Source organism: Vanellus vanellus (assembly GCF_965231255.1).
Source record: "Vanellus vanellus genome assembly, chromosome: 18".
NCBI lineage: Eukaryota > Metazoa > Chordata > Aves > Charadriiformes > Charadriidae > Vanellus > Vanellus vanellus.
This window is the reverse complement of record NC_138923.1, coordinates 6,494,190-6,510,598: the sequence shown is the minus strand read 5'-3', so window position 1 is coordinate 6,510,598 and position 16,409 is coordinate 6,494,190. Positions and strand designations below refer to the sequence as shown.

The 16,409-nt window shown below is 38.2% G+C and overlaps 1 protein-coding gene across 6 annotated transcripts in view; it reads right to left on the bottom strand.

Moving 5' to 3' along the window:
• SPTAN1 (spectrin alpha, non-erythrocytic 1) overlaps nt 1-16,409 on the bottom strand; it is a 53,326-nt gene that overhangs the window by 7,618 nt on the left and 29,299 nt on the right. For 4 of the 6 annotated variants that reach the window (XM_082492722.1, XM_082492717.1, XM_082492719.1 and 1 more), the window contains 26 exons: nt 15,336-15,440; nt 14,567-14,590; nt 14,180-14,215; nt 12,259-12,306; nt 11,740-11,831; nt 11,205-11,349; nt 10,907-11,088; nt 10,638-10,737; nt 10,300-10,497; nt 10,026-10,172; nt 9,386-9,489; nt 9,087-9,249; nt 8,588-8,602; nt 6,690-6,821; nt 6,199-6,336; nt 5,733-5,837; nt 5,305-5,513; nt 4,367-4,487; nt 4,090-4,211; nt 3,414-3,546; nt 2,862-2,960; nt 2,398-2,557; nt 2,093-2,169; nt 1,719-1,928; nt 1,163-1,459; nt 570-682 (listed from right to left, as the gene is read on the bottom strand). In XM_082492722.1, coding sequence (XP_082348848.1) covers nt 570-682; nt 1,163-1,459; nt 1,719-1,928; nt 2,093-2,169; nt 2,398-2,557; nt 2,862-2,960; nt 3,414-3,546; nt 4,090-4,211; nt 4,367-4,487; nt 5,305-5,513; nt 5,733-5,837; nt 6,199-6,336; nt 6,690-6,821; nt 8,588-8,602; nt 9,087-9,249; nt 9,386-9,489; nt 10,026-10,172; nt 10,300-10,497; nt 10,638-10,737; nt 10,907-11,088; nt 11,205-11,349; nt 11,740-11,831; nt 12,259-12,306; nt 14,180-14,215; nt 14,567-14,590; nt 15,336-15,440 — 3,275 coding nt within the window. The remainder of the gene's footprint in view (nt 1-569; nt 683-1,162; nt 1,460-1,718; nt 1,929-2,092; nt 2,170-2,397; nt 2,558-2,861; nt 2,961-3,413; nt 3,547-4,089; nt 4,212-4,366; nt 4,488-5,304; nt 5,514-5,732; nt 5,838-6,198; nt 6,337-6,689; nt 6,822-8,587; nt 8,603-9,086; nt 9,250-9,385; nt 9,490-10,025; nt 10,173-10,299; nt 10,498-10,637; nt 10,738-10,906; nt 11,089-11,204; nt 11,350-11,739; nt 11,832-12,258; nt 12,307-14,179; nt 14,216-14,566; nt 14,591-15,335; nt 15,441-16,409) is intronic. The other 2 variants (XM_082492718.1, XM_082492720.1) reach the window with 1 other exon arrangement.

The following is a 16,409-nucleotide window of genomic DNA, read 5'->3' as shown; positions in this document are numbered from 1 at the left end:
TTCACTACAATTCTCGACCTTCAGATTTTTTATTTCTAATGCAGATGTTAAATCTTTCCTCTCTCTCCCTAGGCAAGGATATTATTAGACAGCACTCCGGGTTAGTGATTACAAAGTAGCCTTAAGCTTTTTTCACAGCTTCTCTCTCTCTCTATTGAAATTCTAGTGAGATTTCTAATATACTATTCAATACAAAAGGAGTATTAGCAGAAACGCCACTAGCATTTCACACAGTCTGCTCCGAGCTATTTGTTCCCCAACCCCCAGCTGTACTGCAGACTAGTTCAGGAATAACTGGAAAAGACTAAAGTCCTGGATAACTGGAATTACTGCAGAAAAATTAATTAAGCAGCAGAAACGTTTTTAAAGTCTGGTGTTTCAGGGCTTTCCTCTTGCCTGTCGCTAACAGGGCCCCCCTCCAATCCCAACTGCAGGAAATGAACAAGTCCTGAATAGCTTTTTTTCAGCAGGAGACATTTACAACTCAGACAGACCAAAGAGATGTAGAATGGATACAAATATTAGCTGAGGAATTCTCTAAGGGCAGCTCCTAGGAAGACAAACTGTACCTGGTCTCCTGAATCCACTGGTGGAAAGCGTTAGCGTGCTGAGCAAATTCCTGGCGCAGTTTGTCATTTTCTTCCTGCCTTCGCTGTTCCTTCTGCAGCTCCAATTCACGTTCCTGAGAAACAAACAAAAATAATTTCAAACAAAGAAATAACGTGATTGTCCTAGTTCCGTAACAAACCCCAAAACCTAAGAGCTGCATACCAGCACAGCTCTGAAGCTCAAAACAAGACTGAGTGCTCAAAGAGTGAGCTGGATATCTAGACAAAATCATCTAAGATGACAACATAAAACATTCCTACTGAAGTTTTGAGAACTGGAATCTAACCAGCAGCTACTTTACTGCATAACATGGACATTAAACATTTTGGAGTTAGGAAGCAAGGGACATGTGCTTTGTCTTCTGAAAGACTGCAAGTGGAAGACCATGAAAACAAGTTTATAGCCAATGGAGTTTTTTCTTTGCTCCCAAATTTTGAGATACTTCAATCTGTAGTAGAGTGACAAACTCTTGTACTGATTATCTTGAAGGATAACTTCCAGGGAAGACTCCAAAGGTCGTAAACTATGAAAAGACTCTCTCTCTCTGACTTACCTTAATAATTTTCTGCAGATTCCTCCAGGTTTCTTCAAGAGCCTCCATAGTAAACCAAGTATATGGGTTGGATGCTACACGGAAGCTCTTGATCTGGCGATCAAGCTCTGCCAGCTGGTTGAAGTCAGCTTGGGCAGAACTAAGTGAAGAACGGAACGCATCATGAGCTTCTCTCAGTGCTTTGATTTCTTCCAGCGAGTTACAGCGCACAGGATCTGTCAGGTCCTCTTCAGCATTCTCAAACCAACTGTTGAAGGCAGATGCCTTCTTAGCAAAAGTGAGGAACAGATCCTCAACCTTGAAAAGAGAAAAAACCACAGTTCCGTTATACAGTAATGCAAATATCCCATATGAGTTGATCTGGAAATAACAAGCATCAATGATGGTTTGCCTTTATTACTTATTTCTTGCAAACATCTCAAATTCTTACGACAAGTCTCCAGGATCTCCATAATTATTAGCTGCAAATGAAAAAGCTGCAGAAGTTGCAAGAAACGTACATTTATTTTCAAAGAGAACAATTAGATTTTTGTAGCCCCATGGTTTGGCCACTTACCTTTCTGAAATGCTCCTGAGCCTCCAGGAGTTTCTTTTTCCTGGCAGCAGAATTCGCAAGTAGCTGATTCCAGCGTTTCATCAAGGAAGCATGCCGAGCCTCAATGGCCTTTGACTGGATGTGTTTGGCTGCTAGAAGCTGGTCTTTCAGGGCAGTGATGTTTGCAATTCCCTCCTGCTGGAAAGCCTGAAGCCCAGCATCAAAAGTTTCCTGATGCATTAAAAGAACAACAAAATATTTTAGATTGTATTTTTATTTAACCATTCCAATATCCTGCATATATTTCAAACATAAATACTAGATTCTTGTGTATTGCACAAGAGTTCACCTGTTCTCTCCACCACTTATGGGGTGGAAGCAGCATTAGCACTAACCTGTTTAGTGAGTAGTGTTTGCACAGACGAGAGATCGCGTCCATAATCATCTGTCTTCAGACTATTTTCTTTCTCACCTGGAAAATGAAACAAATTCAGTAAAAATGTCAACCTCTATCTCAAACATTCCCTCTATTCCAAACTAGGTTACTCCAAAAGCATAAATCAGGTATAGCACTGCTAATTACTTTGGGTTTAGGACTGCTCGTTACAACAGCAAGCGAGAAGCTATTTGAGATCTTTTGAAACGAAGGAGAATTTCAGTTTCTTTGTGTCAGGGTTCCATGCCCCAGTATAGAACATACCAATCCATGACTCCACTACATCTGCTTTCCAGTTGAACTGGAGGAAGGCAGAGTTCTCATCCAATTTGGCTTTCCTCTGAGCTGCTGCTTTCTCCAGATCTGACACCTTGCCCCTGAGGCCCTTCATCTTGGCAGTAATGTTCTCCTCGTGGTGATTGTTCTACATTACAGGAGGAAAAAAAAAAAAAGTACCATATGATCTTAAGGTCTCCCAAGGCAGCCTGTAAGTTGGTGACAAAGCAAGGATTTCAACTGAAAAATTTTGTTCTCAATGTACAACCACTGTCCAAGAAATAGCTTTGAAAGCAGTTAATACTAGCAGCTTATTCAGCTGCAAAAAATGAGTAAGAGCTCTTTCCAAAGAGATGACAAATCAGTCCTCAAAGAAGAGTAAGTCTACTTTGACATGAAAACGTCCTGGGTAGGCTTTGAAGATTAATTTTTCTTTACCAGTTTATGCTCACCTTTTTAATGAGATCCTCTCCGTTAGCACAAACATCGTTCACTCTGTCTTTGTGGACAGTAAAATCAGTCTCAAATGCTTCGTGCTTTTTCAGCAAGCCCTGCAAATACGAGAGACAGTCATTTTTTAAAATAATTTCTCCCCATTTATTAAAAATAAAAAATAAAACTAAAAGAATTTATTGTTATAAATCAGATAGCATAAACTTTTCCTGACAAAAACTATCAATCTTAGCTGGTTAGCACAACTTGCTGATTTCCTGTGGACAAAAGGAGACCAATACTGACTTCCAATATAATTCAGCCATTTGATTTAACCAGGACTGCCCATCAGAGGTCAAGAGATGCAAGGCGACACCAAATTGCGTCATTCTACAGGAAATAACATAATTGGGATGCTTTTATAAAATGAATTCCTGTTTTTTACAATGTAGGCCTTCAAAAGGAAACAAGAATAACCTCTAAATTGGAAAGACAGTTAGAGAAAAGGTTTGTTAAGCTCTAACCAACAATACGTAACAAGAACAACAAAGAGCTGACAACTTTCTCCATACCTGGATAGCAGCAAGGGTGTCCCCATAATCCTCGCTGGCTACCAACGTCATTTTCTCGTTGATCCAGGCTTCTTCTTCCTCAACATTTGCTACGAACTGCTGGTACTCCAGAGACTCCTCTAGACGCTGACCCCTGTATGGGAAAAGAAAGGAAAAATTAGCCACAGTGTCACCCTGCGGCTTTAAGATATAAAACATAAAAACGAATTACAGCAGCAGAAAACCTAAGAAGGTACAGAGACTGAACCCTAAAGACACTTCACTTCTCCAGCAGCAGACCGCGGTAGCTACAGCTCTAGAAATTCATTAGGCCACAAAGCCTACAGCTATTGAAGGACTAAAATGAATCATTTTCTCCCAACAGCTTCTATGTAGAAAAACATCCTGGTAGTGGATTAAGGCCAGTTAATTTCAAGTCTATGGTTTCCAACTGGTGCAAGAAGAGGCTAAACAACAGCATCCCTCAAAACAAGACTCATGTGTCTACTGAGGAACATTACCACTAAAACTCTTTTCAATAGTCTCCAGAGCCTGTCATCAGTGATATGCTATTACATCACATTACTGACTAATGGACCCATACCCTAAAAGCCTGAAACTCAGTAAATCTTGTCATTATGAGTCCATGCAACGGTTTTAATTAATATTGAATTCTACAAAAACATGTCTCACACACCTAGCAGCTGCCAACTGTTTTAACTCTTTCCAGTGATCCACAAACTGAGCCAGTCTCTGCTGTATCTCCTCCTTTCCAATCGTGTTATCATCTGAAAGCTTCTTACCAGTGTCTAGAACACCCTGCAAAGCAGAGAAACACGCAGTTAGCAGAACATCTCTTGCTCTCTTCTTACGTACTCTATCTGGATTCCAACAAACCTATTACTGGCTTCCGTATTTGCCACAAACAAGCAAGACGTTACCTACAGAGAAATCTGTCACAGAGAGAGGTTTACCTGGATAGCAGGTTCATGGGCAGCTAATTCTGCTTCTAAGCGCTTGTGTTTTTTCCTGAGGTTCTGCACACCGGTTAGGTCTCTGCCATAGTCCTCTGAGCTAACCAACAGTTTCTTCTCTCTAATTTCAAGAGAGAAGAGAGAAAGATAAAATTTGAAAATTACTTCTAGAAGTCAAAGCCAACAAAAGAAAACAATATATGATGGTGGATAAGGAAATGCTCTACAGAGCACAAAAATCTTGGATGTAAAAAAATGCGTACATTAGTTCTCAGCAAACAGCACCTGGCTTCTGGCAGCACATTCAGGGGTAACGTGAGGGGGAAAGAAAGAAGGCGGCAGACAGCCTATCATTTCTGTCTGAAGGACAGGGTTTCTCGGTACCATTTTCCTTCTTAGACAGATACCTTTTGTAAAGTTTACCTGCTTTGGTCCAATTTTATATTTTTATTTTACAAGCATGACAAAAAAAGTGCTCTAATTTAGATGATTTCTATCAGGATCACTTTCTTTCCCTCCTCCCAAGATGCTAACACCAATATGGAAAGAGCATTTGATTAATTACTACAACTAGCTAGAACAAAAAAAGTATTTCAAACTGAAAAAGTAAGGTTTGAATTTTTGCTAAGAGCTTTCCCAAAAAAGACTAGAGTCACATTTCAGTTATCTGGTCCAAGTCTAAACAGCATTACTTTTTCCAGTACAGAGCTTTCCTTCTTGGGGCTTGACCAAAGACAACTGTAGATAAGAAGCCACACCCAAACTAGTGCTGAAGCCATTTTGAGTACAGCTTTCCTTGAATGAGGGCAGAGGTGATTTCTTGTAGAGACACATACTTGTGAAAAAGGCAAGTTATAAAACCATACTACAGACTATGAATGTTGTTAGCGAGCTGGCAGTAAGCACATGCCAGAGCCTAGAACTTCCAAAATACATACTTGATCCAGGACTCCTCATCATCCATATCACGGAAAAACTGATGCAAACGGTGGGACTCATTGAGCTTTGCACGGCGGGCAGCTGCCATACTCTTAATCCTCTGGAAGCGCCCATTAATGGTCTCACGTTTATCCTTTACTTGGGATGTATCGAAAGCACTGCTGGTCATCAAACTGTCAGCCTGACTGTTCAGGTCCTTCAGACGGTCCTGGAAACATGGGTAAAAAGCGTGTGAATTGCTTGGATTTCATTCCTGTGTTTGTTATGTCAGTATAAAAATTATAACCTGACTGCAGTACAGAGTTACAGTTTGTATTAAGGAAACATGTTTCAACAAGTATATGACTGCAGCATGTATTGAAGTGGTATCTGTAGAATTTGCTGATTACTGTGATTTATCTTTCAAAACTAAAAGAGAAAGCAATACCTCATGAGCAGATATATCAGCTTCCAGTAACTGGTGTTTCTTCAGAAGGTTGTTAACTGATGCCAAGTCCTTCCCATAGTCTTCAGATGCCAACAAAGCCTCCACCTGGGGGTGGGGAAGGAAAAAGGGGATGGAGAACAAGTTGTATTCTCACAACAATTCTGATGTCTTTAAAACTGTGCAAATTAATTCTCTCCTCGACTTTCTACAGAGTGGATAAACCTTTGCCTCATCACCTGTTTAATTCCTAACAGATTCTATGCAAATATGCTTTTTCTCACCTTATTGTTTATAAATAACAACATAAAAACATCCACAAGAATTTTAGTTGTGATAAAGTTCTTTTCAAAATAAATCTAAACTTGCTCAAAGGTGGACTGTGCTCCACAAAAATCTAACATCAGCAAAGGGAATAAAACAATTAGAAAAACAAGTCTTGCAAGTAAATAATCCCAATCTCAGTTACCTCTGAAAGCCAGAAATCAAAGTCCTTAATTCCAGTATTGAAATTCTGTTGCTTATTAGCTTCTTTCAGTTTCTGACTCTTCTCTGCCGATTTCTGTACCAGGAATTGCCATTGGTCAGCCAGGGCAGCTAGGCGTGCCTGTTATAAAATGGAGAAGATAAATGCTACAAACAAAAAACACAGGTTCTGATAAATGCAAAACCAGAATAAGGTAAAAGTCAGCTGCCAATTCCAAATGGAAATTACACAGTCACTATCTCATGCTGCCTAGCCATAATACAGTTCAACTTTTACAGCCTGATCATAGGATGGGAAAACTTTTCACCCTTGAGAACGAAGCAGAATGAGTACCCCAATTTCTACTGCATAACTGAAATACAAGAGCTTCTATAAAACAAGATTTGTTTTTGAGGGACACCCTCCTCCCCCAATTATCCAAACACTTCTCAAAGCAAAAACTAAGCAAATCTTCTAAGACTTGTTGTATCTACCTTCACAGCATCCTCACTGCCAGCACATGCTCCTCTTTCAATCAGTGAGTTCCCCATATCGATGACTCCGCGGATCCGATCTGCATTGGCATGGAGCTCAGCTTCAAAGGCTTGGTGTTTCTGGTGTTTGCTCTGAATATGCCAAAAGCAAAACTGTTAGAGACTGGACAAAGGGCTCCTAAATTGTTCTCATGGGCCGAGAGTACAGCACAAGTTGCCGACATACATAAAGAGGTTTGTATATAGCCCGATCTAAAGAAGTTCCCTCTCTCAGTAAGAATACTTACTGCTTCCTCAAATAGTAACTCTCATTAGTCTGAGTAACCATCGAGCTTTGACTGAGCAGAACTGTCAGTGAGCTGATCCCTGTAACTCAGGCAACATCTCCTGCGTTTTACAGATGCCCATGCAACATTCCTTGCATTAAGCATAGCTGTTCCTCAAGTAAAGCTTTCTCATTTTCAATGTCATCACCTTCGAAAAGCAGCAGTTTTACATACCCTAAGCATAAGCACAGTAGATCATCCCTTCTACTCCGATAATAATTTCACAAATTTCCATTTCCCTTCCTAATCTACAGGTAATTAAGTTAAATCACTGCTGCAGCCTATTTGCTTTCTGCACATTTTTGATATGAGTCAGTTATACACAGCCACATTATATATTAAAATAATGAATTAACAACCAAAACCCTCTATAAAAGTAACTGAATTATTTGTTAAATTTTTTTCTCTGCTGAGTTGAGAGCACCATGAGAACAATAGGAGCCTTGGCGTGGGCGGAATTCTGCAGTTCTCTCTCATATATACATGATCCATCCACCCACCAGGAAGATAACAATAGCACAAGTGACAAGACAGAATTTACAAGTATTAACTGGAAATGCTAGTAACAATGGACATGGGTATACAATGCCCTGAGAGAGTGGAATGAAAGGAAATGTTAGATTAAAAATAAAAGATGGAAAATACTATAGCGCTGGCATGAGAAATTCTGCATGAACTGCTTCATTTTGGGAACTGTTAATCCTGAATACTGAGATTGTAAAAACGTATCCTTCAAAGCTAGATTTACCAACATGTAAAATTCAATTAAAAAGCTGCCAATTGCACATTTACATATATTTACCATGACAAAAAAATCCCAGGCAATATAAATGGTTTAATATAAAATTCTAATTTTTTCAAATAAAAAAACCCAATTCAACAAAATTAATGTACCACAGCCTGAAGTGACAAACAATGGCTCTTTCCTTTCTTACTGTAGTTAGCCTTCCCTTTCTTTGTTCTGTCTTCTCCTTCCATATATCCTCATTTTACTCCACTTCTCAGATTCTCGCAAGTCCTGTCAGTTTTCCATCTGCTACATATCTTTTTCTGGAGTGTTCCTTCTATATTATTGTCTAATAATAACTAAGCTGTCCAGGTCTATCATTTTATTGAATCCTCCATCTTCAGCATTTGATTCTACAAATGTAAGCTAAAAGACTTGGCATTGTGTGTCCTGTTAAATCATCATCCCTCTAGCTCCAGACAGGAGGATGACAGGCCCAATAGTAAAATTTCTGAAAAAGGAGGATAGAAACCCATTTTTCTATGGGCTAATTCCTAAAACCCCCCAAACTACATCACTAACGCACCACAAATTAAACAGATCATGCAGAACACCTGAAAAACAAATACATAAATAAATGATGCTGAATAAGCAATAACAAAAAAGCCACACCCATAACATGAAGATCAATAGTTGTACCTGGATGTAGGTCAAGAACTAACAGAAAACAAAGAGATTGCATGAACTGATGGATGGAGCAATAGAGCGCAACCAGACCTTGTGCTCACACATAAGCTATGCAAGGAAAACAAATTCACATACCAGGGCTAGTCCAAACTACTTACCAGCAGTTTGGAAAGCTATAAAACAGATTGAGAGAAGTAGTTCAGTGCATTCATACTACCTCATAAACCAGTATTAAAACATACGAGGTAACTTTAAGTAATTATTCCTTAATACTGAAAAATAAATGAGACTTCACATTTTAGAACATAAGACAGAGATGAGACCCAAGAACTCAATTTCCTTATTTTATTACCTAGATGCTGAGCGAAAAGACAGAATAGCTACTCAGGGTTTTCTTCAGGAAACTTGCTGCTGCAGATACCACATATCTTATTAATTATATGCATCAATAATTACCAAGTGAGTTCTATTTTGGGTCTCCTTTCATGCATAATGTAACTTCCATTTTCTCCTTGTTAAAGGGAGGCCATGTCCAACATGGTGTATAATTCTCTTATCACTGAAAAAGAATTCCTGAGCGTATTTTTTTTCAACCCAGAGTATGCTTTGCACAGTTAAAAATTATATTTTGATTTTTGAGCCGAGAATGGTACTCACCTGGATGTTTGTGGGATCCTTATATGACTCATCACTTGCAGTTTGGAGCTTTTCACTGATCCAGGCTTCTATTTCATCCACGTCACGACTGAACTGCTGGAGTGTCTGAGACTCTCCTAACTTCGATCTCTTCTCAATCATTTGAGCTTTCAGACGAAGCCACCTGTATGCAATTAAATACATATGTTGAATGAAAAACTAGGACTGTACATGGCATTACGTGTAACAGTTACAAGAAGTTGCCAAAGAGCATTCTCTTTAGTCAGCATCTGCATCCCGTGTAACAGGGCAATACTGACCTGTCCAGAACCTCATTGCGTCTGTTAGCAATGACTCCTTTTGCATAATGATCAGCAGAGATCAGCTGGTCAGCAAAAGACTGTAAGACAGCAATTTTCTCTTCCTATTGAAAACAGAAGCCATAAATTAGAACTGTGATTCCTTAAAGTCAAGTGCTGAGCAGGGTCTGAAACGGAACAAGACTTTTTTTCCTCTTTAAATATACGCTATTGTAAGTATGATTATGAAGAAACTCTATCTACAGGACTGGAGATTTCAATTTCAGAACATCTTTCACCTGTGGCATTGAGGAAAAAAGTATCTTTTGGACCTCAAGCTACAGCAGTACAATCTTTCAACAAAAGGAAGCACCTTTCTTTTACAAGAAACTGAAAAAATACCTTTTTCTGTTGTAAAAAAAAAAAGAAAAAAATCAATTTAAAATCAGTAAGAGATTTGCACAAACACTGGCCAACTATTCCTACACTGTCTGTAGGCAATACATCCCTTTCTGCATCAGCTGCTTCTAAACTTCTACTGCACATCCCAAAGAGCTGAATATTTACAACTGAACTTTAGAAGACATACATGGTAGTAACTTCTTTTGCTAATAACCTGTAAGAAAAAATATTTTCCCCTTACTTCAGCTACAGTCCTCACCTGGACATTGATTGCCTTATCAAAATCTTCATGTTTCTTGATGAGTGCCTCCACGCTGTCTAAGGAATCTCCTTTGTCTTCTGTATTTAGGAAAGCCTCTCGGGCAGCCATCCAGTTTTCAGCTTGTTCGCAGTCCCGGTGAAACAGCTAGGGAGAAAAAAACTCCAAAGCATGAGAAAGACAGACCAAGAGCACTGCTCAGCACTACAAAAGAATAAACTTTCTTATGAAAGGAGGAATTATTAAAAAAATAATAAAATATGCAGCAGAGTACCTGTAGTTCTAGGCACTGGTCTAGCATCATTCTGCGCTGGACCCAGGCCTTCTCTAGATCTGTTCGTTCTTGATCTAGAATATCCAGTTTCTCCTTGATCTCTGGGCTGGCATAGTGTCCATGAGCCAGAAGTTGTTGTCCAAACTGTTCAAATGCCTGGAATGTGCCAGCCCTTGCATCTATTTCAGTGCGGTGTTCCTGCAAGGTACAGAGATGTGTTATTAAATAAATAGACAGCAGAGCTGGAAATGATCTATTTTTGGACCTGTAAATGGAAAGCATCAGAAAAAGAAACATTTGTTGGTGTTTATGATACACGCTTATCATCTTTCACATACCTGGTGCCTTTCCAATAAAGCTTCAGCTCCGGTCACATCCTTTGCAAGTTCATCTGAAGAGACTAGGCCCCGGATTCCATTGATCCAAGACATAAGGTCCCTGTGAACACACATTAATAGAGAATTTTTCTCTCCCTCCATTAAAATAAGTCAGACCTGGAAAAACAGTCCTTTTTTGAACCCTCTCCAGAAATATCCCTGCAGAACAATAATAATAATAATAATATACCAGAGAGACAAACTGGGGAGAAGGGGGATAGCATCTTTACCTGAAGTCGCTGAGGAAACGCTGCAGGTCATGAGAATCTCCAAGCTTCTCCTTGCGCTGGTCAGCACGTTTTCCCAGACTATTCCAAGCCTGATTCAACTCAGTACATTTTTCCTGGAGATCTTCAGCAGATTCGGGATGTGACTGGATCAGACGCTGGGCAGTTTCACCAAGAGAATTCACCTAGAATTAGAGAAAGGGAAACAAACACAATGAAGGTAGAAAAAAAGTCTTTTCTATAGTTCAATCATTTCTGTTAGACAAAAAGAAAGCTTTTGGTTTTGTCCTCGCAATCTCACCTTGTCTCCAAGAGCTGCCAAGTCTCTCTCAAAGCCTTCATGTTTGCGCTGCAGAGCCTGCACACTGGCCAAGTCATGTCCATAGTTGTCTGTATTTAATGCTTGATTCTTCTCCTCTATCCATTCTTTTGTTTCATCAGCATCTCTGATTTGAGTGAAGGAAGGCAAAACCAGAATTAAAATGGAGATCATACTAGGATCTCCATTACCTAGCAGGTCGCCGATTTCCATGGAAGCTCACATAGTTGATGGTTCTACTAAGTTATCTCCCAAGATGATGCAAGCGAACTTTGGCAAAATAGGACAGTAGTCCAGACCTCCCAAGCCCACAGCAATTCCATGCTTTCATGTGAACAAATCTGTCTTTTTCTAGGGAGAATAGATGAAATTCTTGTTGGACCACTGGTAGTCTAACTTGCACTAAAAAAGCTGGGGGTTGAAGTATAATTTGTTTAGAATAGGTCCCACTGTGTTTTAGAACTCATAGACAGAGTATTTTACTGAACTAAGACCGAATATGCGACAAACACCTCACCTGTGGAATCTCTGGACTTCATGGGCACTGCCCAACAGCTGGCTTCGCTCCTCTGCTAACTGCTGCAGAGACCTCCAGCGTTCATTCAGTTCCTGCAAAACAAAACAAAACTCCAAACCACTGATATTGCAGACCACAGTTTTATAGCATTTCTGTTTACAGAAGCAGCTCTTGTGCTGGACTCACTGAAGCTTTATGATGTAAAGCAAAAAATTTAGTAATCAGTAACATTTTCTTCACTATGTTTACCTGCACCTTATTCATTGTGCTGCCATTTGCAAACATGCCAACAACAATAATTTTAAAGGTTTCTCCTGAGATTTAAAACCAGATGATTTTACGTATATAGTAAGATATTGATGTAACCTGAGAAGCAAATACTGTATATGTCAATACTTCTTTCAATAAGTTAATTCAAAATGGTTTATAAAGAGTAATGAAAGACAAAGACTATAGAAAAGAGAGGGTAAAAAAATGTTCTTAGCTTTTAAATCATCTCAGAAAAAGTTGTATTATTACCTTGATTGAGTTAAAGGTTGCCACTGTGTGTACCATCAAACGTGCAGACTATATGAAAAGGCAGAAATAAAAAGATCTTGCATTAAAGTCAACTCTAACCAATCAGAGACAAAATCAGACCGAAAGAAAACTTAAAAATCCATAATGACTTGGCCTAGGTCAAAAATACAGATGTTGTAACATACAACTCTACACAATGCATGAAGAGAAAAACACCCTAGATTTTAAAGGTTTCAATGAAAACTGTTGAATTCTGTAATTTTTATACACTTCTTTAGAGCAGTGTTTTGAATACATTGTTGTTTTAAGATGAATGAGAAACGCAAACAATAAGAAAAATCAATGCGAGTAAATTACAACAGCAACTAAGAATAATTAGTTGCAATACCTAAGGTATTATAGATAGGAGTAAGAATAGGTAGAAATTGACAAGCGAGTACTATCACTTTAGTGTAAATTGGAACAAAAAAGAATAGTCTTAATAGGGACAGAAAACAGAAATTTTAAAGGTAACATTCAATAAGTGAATTAAAAAACCCCAAACTCTTAGTCACAGGGACAACTCCCCTTCTCCCCTCCCCCCAAAAAAAGAAACCCAACCCACTCAAATCGTTTCACTCTTGGCTGAGTTTTTGGCAAAATCAGCTTAGAGTTAATTCAGTTATTTCTAGATCATCATCAAAATTGGTGAAGGTTAATTAAAAAAAATAATGACCAATTCCCTCCACTACGTAATCTACTTTTCTGACAATGGTAGATTACTTGCACAATTCATCCCTTTGCAGATATGCACAAAGAACTTACAGTTTGCTAAGTTACTATGAGACTTATAGGATTCACTGTACACGTGTACCATCTGTGCAAAAAACATTTAAAAAATCACCCATTCTTGTTGACATGCCTGCATTTTCTACAATGGAGTCAACATATTGCATACTTATCTGTTTTTCCCACATTCACACAGCTTGAAAGATGTACAAGCAGCTTTAAGTCTAAGTTTAAGAGGGTGGACGTAAGACATGAAACACGGGAATGAAATATTATAGAGAAATACAAAATGTTTGATAATGTCAAAAATATTCAAGATGCTTTTGTGCATCAGCAGGTGACAGCTATTCCATTGTAAGCCACTAATGAATGGAGAAAGGCTGCTTCTAACCAGTGTGAAAAATGAGCTAGAGATGAATAATGGAAGACAATGATATTGCTATATACGTACAACATATTCCTTACTAAGGGAATATTGACATAAATGGCTTCGACTTTCAGGAATAAAAACATTTCTTTCTGCTGGCTAAATAAAAAAAGAATTCATGCTAAGTGAACAGGGACTATTTTGCATCTAGTGGCCACGTAATACCTAAAAACATTGGTATAAAAGACTGGAATCAGTGTTATAGTACAAGCTCAAAACAAAACAGAGTTTTGCAGCAGAGAAGTCATAAATGGACTGTTGGCAATTTTTATGGCTAAAGTAATTCTGTTAGAAACCTATCTCAGTTATTCTCTTAATCATACCTGCAAATAGAGAGCTGACATAGTTACTTGACTTGGCTTAGATGGTTTTTATTTTTAAAACAAAGAGTAGTACCTGTATGACATTTATATATTGACAGAATCTGCATGCAAGTATATGAAGGTGAATTCCTGCTGAATGCTTAACACATTTTTGTAACATGCTTGTTGAAGTAAACAAGCAAAGTGAAATGAAAGTCACTAACCCTAAATCAATACCAAGTCAAACACTTGCTGAGACCAGGACATAATTAAAATCAATTTTCAATAGTCTTTTTTTTTTAAAAAAGGGAGGGTAATAAAAGGAGAAAAAAGGCATGTGAGAAGGTACATGGTCTAAAAAAGATGATGTACTGTAGTTTTTGTTTTACTTTCCTGTTGTGTGCTACTCAGTAATGACACCTACCTTCCAAGGAGAGGCTGTCTTAGAATCAGTTTCATCCTGTTTGAAAATGTGAAGAAACAGCTTTAAATAGGAAGCAAAATCTAAAACTGATTATCAGAATATACTAAAAATCTTTCAAAGTTTGCCATGTTCCATCCTTAACAGAGTAAGTGAATTTTTACAAGGAAGTATTTCTACCATTTTGGGTTATGCTGCTCTGCATTGATTTGTGATGTGGGGTAAGACACTCGGGAAATAACAGGATCAAAGATAAGATAATCTTTTTATGTCCGTTCAAAGTCAGTATTGAGTTCCTCCATGGAAATGGACTACAATTATGGCTGAACTTCTACTTGTACCTCCCAAACCTGTTATAAGTGCCACACTATCTCAGAAATCAACACTTACCCTGGGCATCATACCATAGACTTCCTGCAAAGGGAAAAGGACAAACAGAAACAACTTGTTATTTTCTAATAGAAGTCTTTACTGGTTTTGAGAACATTTCTTCTACAAACTGGTTACCAGCCTGTCATTAAGCTCAATAGTGCTCGCACAACCTAAACATGCAGCAGAAATGGGAGTTTGACTACTCAACCATCTACTGCAACACATCATCTTAGAACTCGGAAAATAAACAAGCTGCTTCAATACTCTGTTGGCACCAGATAGAATTATTTACAGAAATAGCACAAGTATGTGAAAAGCTGGAAAAAATAGGCATGTTACTAAAAAAAAAAAACAAAACAGAAAACCCACAAAACTATTTCTCTTTTTCCCTAGCATTCCCCACCATTTGTCCTGCAAAGAAATGAAGGTTGAAATTTCAAATTTATATGAAGCAATGTTAATGCATGGATTCTCCATGACTTTTAATATTAAAGATTTTACATTCCTAAAAAAAAGAAAATAAAAAAGCTGTAGATGGTGCAATTTTCTACAGCACTATTTAAAAAGAAACAATTCAAAGGGTACCCCTGTGATGGCCACACTACAGAACAGGCATGAAGTGTCTCTGGTTAGAATACCAGTATTCTCAGACCAGAGTGCAAATGAACAGCTAGAATCTTGCAATGAAGACAGCAGACAAAAGACAATCCTGCGGAAGACAACAGACAAAAGAAAGAAAGAAAGTCTTTTGCTTCTCAAGAGGATTAGAACAAGAAAAAAAGTGGACCTGTTGCTGTACTGCTTGCACTTCATCTACCATCAACCCTTCTGACTCCAGGTCATTCGCAACCTTGTTTATGTCCTTCAGACGTGACTCATTAGCTTTTAAATCCTGCACAGAACAGTAAAATATCACAGCATTAACATTCACACAAGCAAAACGTGCAGAACAAGTTGGCACAACAGGGGTGCCAAAAAGTACATGGTTTGTAAACAGCAGGAATTCAGCACACTTGACCTTTACAGTTACCAGTGAATATACAATGCACACTAGTCTATGCCAAGAAACCCCAGCTGCCAGCGCCAAGCATCAATGGATTAAAGAAACACACTATCGAGAGTTTTCTGTACACATAGTTAATTAACAGTCTGGAATGGGTTAAACTTTTAACCTGTCAAGTATACAACGTTACCAACATGAAGATTAAAAGCTATCACCTGTATTACTGCATAAATAAGCTAAAAGGCCAACTTAAAAAGTAATTTTACTAAGACATTTAAATGCTTCCAGCCAAACAGATTGACAGAGAGTTTTCTATAAGGCAGAAAGGGAACCTCATTAAAAAAGTAGTAGTGGAGAACTAGCACTTCAATTTTAATAGGTGACACATTTAAATTTCAACCATCAGGTTATTTTAAAAGGACCTCAAATCCAGTAACTGCTATCATCTTCTCACCTATAATATTAGGTTGGCTCAAATGGTTTGTAAGCCAGCTTTCAAGATGTAAACATGATAATGTCGACAGAACTATCAAATCACTGTCTTTTCCAATGTATAAGGTCAGGCATCTTTGCATTTCAGTGCTCTGTATCTTACCAAAGTGGACAGAATAAACATACCTGCCTAAGCCATTCTTTCACACCTCATGCAAAATTAAAAAAGAAAATCATAACTAACTAGTATTGCAAACATAGGGTGAAAAAAAAAACTGAAAGTCTATGAACATTTTGAAGCAGAGAATTATTTTTTCGTATATTGAGAAAAAAAATCTACAGATGGAAACTAAAATGCATCTTTCCTTTCAACAAAAAGGAAGAGGAACAGCTTAACTGAAGGTTATCCTTTACAGAACATGAAAT